Raw genomic sequence first — 10,186 nt, forward strand, 5'->3', positions numbered from 1 at the left:
TCAAAAATACTTTTTTTTTGCAAAATTGCTTGAATTTGAATGGTCTACAACTTTGCTGAAGCATGTATAATATAATTACTACAAATAAGAAAGTTAGTTACACAATTTCTATGAAAATGTGGTCCACCCTAATTTTCAATATCACCAAAAAAGTGCTCAACTAATACAAACAACTTTGTAGAAGACCGTTTTCGTCTAATGTTCAATTCTAAAGCTCAAAATGCGTCTTTCCGCGTAAAACTGCTTTCTGGACCATAGTGCATTGGTAGATAGAGAATGATCTTCACTTCATCGAAGTGCTACACACGTGGCTTCCAATGGCTTCCAGGAAGTTATCCTAAATTATACGAGACTTATTTTCGTTCTATTGACCAATGTATATAGACACAATTTTATCCAAACTCCTTTATTGAATTGTGGTTTAGGGTAAAAAAAATAATTATTATTATTTCCAATCAAGGAAAACACGTTTCAATATGCTAACAGATAAATCTCACTGGCAATACTGCATAACGACTTGCACCCTTCTTTCATTATCCTTCATCCTCTTTTCTATGCTACCTTTTAATGTTCGTTGATGCACCTCATGAAAAGGATATTTTTACACCCTCCGTTTTGGTTACCTTTCCTTGTGAAGAGAAAGCACACAAGAAAATCCGGAGGGGATGAATTTTCGCTATAAAATCGATCCCTTCCCTCATCCTTGAAACAGTTCACGTTTTGCTCTTCGCCAAGAAGCATACCTTACTTCGTGCCTTACTTTTGCTAATCGATCAAGTATACAAAATGTCGCGATCGTTTTTAGTGGATTCGCTGATCAGCGATAAATCAACTCCAGTGAAAAGTAATCCGTTCGACTACAGTCAGTTTACTCAGCTACCAGTGACTCCGCCGGCGACTTTACCTTACTCCGCGTGCTACGTAGGAAGTTATCTGTTCTCACTTGGATTACAACAGCAGCAGCAGCAACAACAACAGATGCATTTGCCTCATCCTCATTATCTGCCGCCAGCACACAACCTTTCGCTGGATTTGTCGCCTAAGCTGTATCAGCCAACCGACGTTCAACCGCCAAGGCTTTCACCCAAAGAGGAATACTACCGCAAGTTGTACCGATGCGAGAAGACTCCCGAACGTTTCTCGCCTTATCCTTCATCTCCACTGAATACCGCCAAACACCCCACCGTGAAAACGTCAACTCCATCGCCAACTCCCGTGGATACTCTGGCCTTCGCAATCGACGATGAGCTCTCCAGCAAACGGATCCGTACGGCCTTCACAAGCACCCAACTTTTGGAGCTTGAACGTGAGTTCTCCAGCAACATGTACCTCACAAGACTGCGCCGGATCGAGATCGCCACTCGCCTTCGTTTGTCCGAGAAGCAGGTCAAAATCTGGTTCCAGAACCGACGGGTGAAGCGCAAGAAGGGCGATGCTCCCATCTGTCCGAGTATGGCTCCTGCCGACGGGTCTTCGCCTAGCCGATCGCAGCAGCAGAACGCCCAAAAGTGCTGCTGCCATGGATCTTCTTGTGGAGGTGGATCGGACAGTGAAGACGTGAACGTTGAAAGCGACTGCCAGCCGGAGGTTGATCGGAAGCCATCAATTGAACAAGTGCAGTTACTTCAGCAGCATGCGTGGGATTTTAGTAAAGGTTTCCATTAGAGGACGAAAAAGGGAAGGGTTTTGGGTTTCCCAGTGATTTGTAGATATGTTGTACAATCAAAATGTGAATGTAAATAGATCATTATCGTGCTAAAACTTTGAAGACTTTGCTAGAAAACATATATTGAAGGTTATCCATAAAATATTGTTCATATATTGAATGCGAAAAGAGGCTCAAATAAAAATTGTATGATTATAATAATCCGTTGTAAATGAACTCAATTGAAAGAAAAATAAGCCCTGTTCCGCTTTCGATTGTCTCGACCTTTCGTTTATTAACATTTTCAAAGCCCTTCAACGATAATCCCACAGCATCGTTTCAGATTCAAACGAGTCATAATACTTGACAGTCCAGTTGCAAGGAAAATTCGTTCATTGACATACTGCGCCGGGCTGATGGTTTTGTGCATAGTTAAAATGGATAATGATGAAAATTGTGTTGAAACAATCAAATCGATACTTGAGTCAAAACTTCCGAGCATTAAATTGAAGCAGCTTTCAGTTCAGGATCTTTGATTCAAGTGGGGATCGAAGCGTATTGCCAATCGTCATTAGTTTTTTTTCGATTTTGTTTGATTTATGCAGTACAGGGTGTAAGCATATGGGGACCTTCCTTAGCCGAGTGGTTAGAGTCCGCGGCAACAAAGCAAAGCCATGCTGAAGGTGTCTGGGTTCGATTCCCGGTCGGTCCAAGATCTTTTCGTAATGGAACTTTCCTTGACCTCCTTGGGCATAGAGTATCATCGTGCCTGCCACACTATATACGAATGCGAAAATGTTTACTTTGGCAAAGAAAACTTCAAATTGATAACTACGAAATTGCTCATAAGAGGCTCATAAGCATTTTCAAGATCATTTTATGTTTTTCATAGATTATTTTTCAAAATTTCGACCCACATTTTTTATGATATATTAAATATTTTTTTTTCAGAAATTTCCTCAAATAATTGTTCCGGTAATCTGCCATAAATTTAACATGAATTCTATCAAGTAATTCTCAAAATTTCCAGATTTTTTTCTTGAAGAATTCAGCTGGCTTTACCCCGCAATTCACTTTTTCAATTTTAACGATTAGTCATTATTATGAGCAAATTGTAAAATTGAATACCGTTTTGATTCGAATCCCGGACAGCTTCAAATTCCGGACACTCTACTTTGTATGGGAAAGATTTCACTCGAAATGTTTCAATATGCGCCGCCAAAAAGTTACCAATTTGTAAGATGGTTTTTATAAACAATTTACATAGCAATCCATGAAAATTTACAATGTTCAACTAGTTTTGACGTCTTTCTAACGGCTTAGTACGTTTAAATAATGATTCGATTATTTTGATTGTGTTTTTCAAGAGCTGTCCGGAATTCGAATCAAAGTGTCTGGAATATGAAGCGAAAGTGTGGATGTGTCCGGAATAAAAATCATGAAGAGGCCGAACATTTTTATTGATTAGAGTGAATTAAAGAAGTGGAATCCAAATCTTCACCCACCATCCGAAATTTAAGTGTTCTCAAAGCCTGATTACGCAAAAGTTGTGTATAGAACGATTCAATCAATATGTGTAGTGATAAGTTGTACCGTCAAACGGGGTGACTTGCAACGGCGGGGTGACTTGCAACACATTGTAATTTACAACTTAACTTCACTATAAAACCCAAATTTCATAAGAAAATTTGTTTTAAATCGGTGCTTCAATACGTTTGACTCACAATTCAAGTAACGGCCACGATTAAAGCTGTTATTATAAATATGTTTATACATTAAACATAATTCTTTTAAATGTCTTGAAAACTGATACTTGATGGAGGTTCAAAATCGTGACCTAAAAACATGAGTTAGATTTAATTTACGAAAGTAATAATCTACATGGTGTTTCTATAACTAATAAGTGAAATTATGACTAATTTTATTTTACGAAATTGTAGCAGTAACTTTTCAATAAAAATCATTTTTATATAAATGTACCTATACGGGGTGACTTGCAACACTTTATTTCTAAGCAATTTAGAGTTTTATAAATGTTAAAAACTTTTGTTAAGTCTTCTTTATAATTAAAAGAGTTAAAATTCATCAATCAACTACAAATACTCGTCAAAAATATTGTTCAGTTAAGATATTGGACCTTGATGATTTAACGCCTCTTTTTCCCATACAAAAAAGCTCAATTATTTTCTTACAAAAAGGTATTCAGAATGGTCTTGTACTGGTTCGAATGCTTTAAATACATGAATAACAATACTTAGCAAGTGTGACCAATAAAAAATATCAACATTTTGTTGGCAAAAACTAAATTAGCATTAAGTGTTGCAAGTCACCCCGCACAAGGACATTAAAAATTCCACCTTTTTGATGACTTCTGATATGACAAAATAATTCGATTCAATCTTCTGTCATTCCATTCTGTAGGCGCCATTCAAAGTTCTACGAGGAATTTAAATTTTTTGATGACGTTTAGATCATGGTTTTGGTTGATTGAAGTTGAAAAGTGTTGCAAGTCACCCCGTTTGACGGTACTTCACTGAAGCCTTAAGTGTCCGTAATATGAATCAAAACGGTATGAAAATAATTCGAATTTTGCGAGTAATCAGTTTTAATTTATAAAACACTGGATTCTAGCTAATATTGCAATACAGGGTTGGGATCATAGCCCACATATCCTTACATAGAATTAATACAAAATCGGTCACATCGTGTACTTTGTACACGTATCATAAAAAATGCTCGCTTTTAAACCACACCACAAGCGTGAAAATGCTGGCGATGACGGGACGGAGGGCGCCACCGTTTTTGAATTAGTTTTCTTATTGACCATCACATGTACCACCGCGCTAATACTGTATATTGAAAGCGAGGTTTTTAACCAGTATTGTACAAAAACATCGCGAATACTGAGTTCCAAACTTACAGAAACTTCTTACCGTCAGTCGTCTGAAAAATCGTGCCAGTGCTTCACACCACAAGCGTGGTGATGCTGAAAGCGCGAAGGCAGCGAACAAAATGGATCTCTCTCGTGGATTGATTTCTCTCTCTTGTCTCCCTATCCGCACGCTCGCACTGATGGATGATGTATCAAGACTGTGCACCGGCCAGAGTTGACGCTTTAGCTACTTACACACTAGCATCTGTAGTTCAAAAAGCATTCTACCACATATTCAGAATTGCGTGTACAATATAAGGCAGCGCGTTTCTCGATGAGAGTGCACACGTTGGGTTTCATCATCACAGCAGCAACGTGTAGCGTGGACAAAGTGTTGCGTAGCATGCATGGCGCTGAGCACGTAGAGAATATTAGGTCTCAGATCTCGCGCCGCATCAAACATGTTTTTCATTTAATTTGCATAGCAAAAATTAACAGCAAATATTTTGATAGGTGAAAATTGCGTTGCAAGCTATCAGTAATAGAGATAATTGAAATGGGCTTAACTGCCCATACTCGCATAACAGTCTCATTATATATGAAATCCCATATAATATGGGACTGTTATGCGAGTATGGGCAGTTAATTTTATTGAGATAATTATAGAATCCTACTTCAAAAATAGTACATATTGTAGGTGGTTAGGATGAACGAGTTGCTACCTGTGCAGTGCACATGTTGCACATGTGGACGCGACGCCTCTGGAATTTCTTCAGCAGTAGTTGGGGAAATTGAAGATATAAAATTTTTTGAAACCTCCTTTGAAATTTGCATGTGAATTTTATGTAGAGTTCAAAGATCCCTCCCCTTGGTTATGCGACCTTGCCGCGATGGGAGGGCATGCTAGTTTCGAAAAATTGTTGAACAGACAAGGAAAGCGACTTTTTTTTCTTTAAGGATATATGAACGTAATGACCAATAAATACTTTTAACAACAAAAATTAAATTAACTAGAACTACTACTAAACAGCCTAATTTTGTTAAGACTTGACGACAATTGACATATAAGACTCTAATCTTACGTAAAAGACAGGAGTAATCAGAATAGCACTTGAATGACAAATTATTCAAAACCATTTCGACTAGACAGTATTAGTAATGACACTACTACACTTCTATTTTAAACAAATTCTGATGGAGCTGCTGATTTTCACAATGCTTCCTTTTTTCAGAAGCAAGGGAATATGGGTACTTTTCAAAAACTACCACGTCACAATACTAATAAAAAACAGTGTTCATGTGGGCGCCATTGCCTAGTCCGTCTGAGTATTGGTCCTGGTAGAGGGGAAACTTGGCAAAAGCCAGACCGAGGGTTCAGCCTTGACAAGTTAAGCTGTCAGGCAGCTCCAACTGAATACCATACAAAAAAAAATTATGTAAAGTTCAAAGAGGTTTTCATAGACAAATGATTGTAAATTGGATGACGTCCTTAAGAAAATATATGAAAAATGAAAATGAATATTGAATATTTGGAAAAATTTTGAGAAAACATATTCGAGTCATGCCTATAGAAATCGCAGGGTTAATTCCTGAGAAATATCAATGCGACATAAGGCCTGTAAATACAGTGCACCAGACAAAAGTGTTCGCCAAAAATTTATTTAAAGTCGGATTTTCTTGAAACTTTCAAGGAATGAACTAATACATATGGATTATGTTTCAGCATAATTACTTTATTCAATGTCCTTTCTTTCGCTGAATGCCTGCACCTTGCCTTTAAGACCCCTCATTACATTTTGTGCAATGGTGGAGCAAACCTTTTTGGTCACTTTCATTCATGTTTTCTTCAATTCCAGCTCGTTTTTAAACACCTTGGACGATTTTCTTTGGCCTTCATTATAGCCCAAAATCTTTCCACCGGACGAATTTCTGGTGAATTCGGGGAGTTGACAGTTTTTGGTGCAAAAACAACGTTAATTTCATAGTACCAATCCAACATCGATCGCGCGTAATGGCATGATGCCAGATCCGACCAAAATAATATCTCGCCTCCGTGAGACCGCAGGAAGGGCAACATACGCTTCTGGAGGCATTCGGAGCGGTAAATTTCACTGTTGATGGTACCCGTTGTAATGTACAGTTTACTCAGTTTACCGCATTGGCATATGGCCTGCCTGAGCAAAGATTTTTTGGCGAATTTGTCCATTTTTTTGTTCCTTATGTCTTCTGAAACATCAAACCGTGATTTGGCAACGTGCTTTACGTATGCCTTAATATAGGATTCGTCATCCATAACCACACATTTCGGTTTCGTTAATCACTCTCGATACAGCTTCCTTGCGCGGGATTTGGCCGCCGTGTTTTGTTGATCACGCCGGTTCGGTGCCTTCCGGACCTTGAATACACGAAGCCCAGCTCGTTTCATGGTTGGCTGAACAAACCAGGCGGCACACTTGACCTTCAGAGCCGCGTCGCGAATCAAAAGGTTCGGATTACGCTTGAAATAATCCAACACCTTCCGGGCCATCACAGGGTTAGCTGTCTTCCAATTTTTTCCACTTCCAGCCCGCCGCTCGGTCGTCTGGGATTCCTTAAAAGATTTTACCACCCGAGAGACAGTTGTATGGATAGGAGAAAATGGCCCAATACGCACAGATGGTCCAATTCATTGAATCATTCCTAGAATGTTTCAATCTGTATAATTTGCCAAACGACGTTCAAATACGTTTACCGTAATTCGGGGTATCATTGATCAGCGGGGTAACATTGATCGGAATGACTCACCTCATATAAAGTCCGTATTATCATTTATTGATGAAACATTTCCAAATCGTGAATGGTGCTTCTCTTTCTTATATTCATGAGCTAATAAATGGTAATATTTTTGTGAAAATTGCGTTTACCTTATGCGTAAATTTGTCAACTTTTCTATATAATGATTTTAATTGGTTAGGTTCATGTCTCACATAAGTTCTGCAAACGATATAAGCAAGAAAAATGTGATTTTCACTAAAAATAACGTCGCCGAAAACGATTCCATTGTCAAAACTTTTATAAGTATGCTCAATTAGGCAACATTACCGAATTACTGTTAAGAATGTAAAATTCCCTTAGGAAATTGCCTACTTTTAGGCATATTCCGTGGTTCGAAATGTTTTTAATTTTAAAATAACTCAAAAAGTAAATTACTTGTAAGCGTTTGGTCTTCATATTCAGCTTCAGAGGCCATGATTTAAGTAAGTAACGACATATTCAGTATTACCGAACGTTGTTTATATAGGTGATCAATGTTACCCCATATCAACTAAATAAAAAAATCGCCTAAAACATTTTTTTTTAACATGCATAAATCTTTCAATAAACAAAATACAGTATGGTGGCAGTACTTGTTTTAAAAATATAAAACCTGCAACATTTGCAGTTTCAAACGAAATATTGAAGAAGCATTGAGAAAAATGATCAATGTTACCGCGGATTACGGTAGGTACCCAAGAAGTGCTGCTACAATCCATGGACATAAACTCATAGATTTTTCCTTAATTTCCCGGTGATATTCAACACTTTTCACTTGTTTGCCTAAATATTTAGGTTTTCCGTTGACTTTATCAACGAATAAGCGTTTCCATGCCACAGAGCAATGGGGAAGCATGGTTGCTGACTCTTCGAACTCCATACTAAATGGCATTCTACCCCACCCATTTGGTCATTTTGAACCACCCCCATTTTTTAACCAACTTTTCGACACGAGTTAAACCCGTAAAAAACTCACATTTGGGAAATGTGTTCATTGTGATAGCTAGCAAATATTGTAAAGTTACTGTTAAGACATCGAATGGCCTTGAAATGTGGATCTTATTAGAAGAAAACGACACAAATCCTTAAAAGGGCATTTAGGCCCATATTGTCCTAATTCCCAGTTGTCTTCCGATCCATCTCATGCTCGCAGTCGGATTTTCCATGACGGCGCACAAAATTCTTCGGTGATTTTCTTCTTGTTTTGATGCCATCTCAATAATCACTGAAACGATTGTTATGATTGTTATTTTTCACATGTAAACAATACACTCTAATCTAGTTATACTCAGACTTTCATCAATTTTTACTCACGGACAAAAAAGATACACACGGATAAAAATGGTGCATTTTTTCCGAGTTCAGGCCTTATGTCAGATAAAATCTAATAAGGTCTTACTTTTCTTCTAGAGATCAAAAATTACAATTTAAAGACAGAAATCTCAATCATTTTTAAATTCTCTTTTTGAATGCAAGTCCCTTACTTAGAAGCGATCGAACTACGATGACAATTCACATTACAATCATATTTTGTAAAAATCATAAATAAATATATTATCATTTGATCTTCAGGCTCATGCGGTAATAGTACACTGCCAATTAAGATTACCGACCCTAGTAAAATTTTACGGAACTACGGATTTTTCGGTAATTTTTACGATAACCGAAAAAAAAACCAGTAAACCATAACATGTTTTGATTGATGAACATTACTGACTTAGTTAGTAAAATTGTAGCGCGTTTTTACTGGCTTTCCACACCCAAAAGTTGAAACCGTCATTATAAACGTTTTACGCGTCTATTGATGCCGGATTTGTGTTCTTCTGAGCAACATGACGTTTTTGAGCGTCTATTGATAGGCAGATAATCCGGTCATTGAGCCGAGCAGTTTTTGCGGTACAAATGGGCAACTTGATATGCTTTTTGCACCTCGCATACCAACAAGCGGGTTTAGGGCTGTGGTATAGTATTCGGCTCTCACGCTCATGACCATGGATCGATCCTGAGTGTTATCGCATCTGTATTTTTTTTCATGTGCGTGCATCACCAACACATGTATTAAAAAATAAAACTTCCACACATGTCTTTTTAGTCATGTATTGGAATTATGGAAAAAACGCAAAAAAATAACCGAAAGGGTGCAAACCAGATTCGAATCATGATCATCGGATTGACTAGCACGGTTTATGGACAAAAGGTCGAAAGACAAAAGGTCGAAAGGACAAAAGGTCGAAAGACTAAAGGTTGAAAGGACAAAAGGTCGAAAACGGTTTGCATGGTGGAAAATTTTTCCTTCTTTGAAAAAAGATTTTCGACCTTTTGTCCCTACTTTTTTGTTCTTCGGCCTTTTGTCCTTTCGACCTTTTGTCTTTCGACCTTCTGTCCTTTCGACCTTTTGTCATAGATTCGTTTCATATGAATCGTATGATTGGTCATGCTATTGATAAACATGTGAATATGTGTTATTCCCAGCAAAATAAAGATATACAGTCAAGTCTCCTGTAAAGCGTTAATCATCGTATGTTGAACAAGTTTAATGTAAATTCATAATAATTTATCACTTAGAATAAGGTGGAGCAAAAGTTCGACCTTAGAGGTATAATCAAAGTTTCCAGGAAAATAATAGCAGATGAAACAAAACAAATACCATACAGCGAACCTTCAACATATTGGCTATAACTTTGCTGAACAAACTTGTGTCAAAATATTTACCCATTTTTAGTAATAACAGTTTCAAAATTGATTGTCTTGAACGAACTTTTGGCTGGTATAAAGTATGCCAGGCATACTTTATACCAGCCGTAAACTTATGTTTGCTGAAAAATACACACTAAATTTTCATCAAAAAATGCCCAAAACAGGGTTAATTGTAATAC

At 37.5% G+C, this 10,186-nt stretch overlaps 1 protein-coding gene across 1 annotated transcript; it reads left to right on the forward strand.

Moving 5' to 3' along the window:
- Positions 1-593: 593 nt before the first annotated feature.
- LOC5564180 (GS homeobox 1) lies at positions 594-1,856 on the forward strand. The gene has a single exon (XM_001648444.2). It carries the CDS (start codon positions 787-789, stop codon positions 1,663-1,665), a length of 879 nt encoding a protein of 292 aa, XP_001648494.1. The 5' UTR covers positions 594-786; the 3' UTR covers positions 1,666-1,856.
- The last annotated feature ends 8,330 nt before the right edge of the window (positions 1,857-10,186 follow it).

Source organism: Aedes aegypti, chromosome 3, assembly GCF_002204515.2.
Source record: "Aedes aegypti strain LVP_AGWG chromosome 3, AaegL5.0 Primary Assembly, whole genome shotgun sequence".
NCBI lineage: Eukaryota > Metazoa > Arthropoda > Insecta > Diptera > Culicidae > Aedes > Aedes aegypti.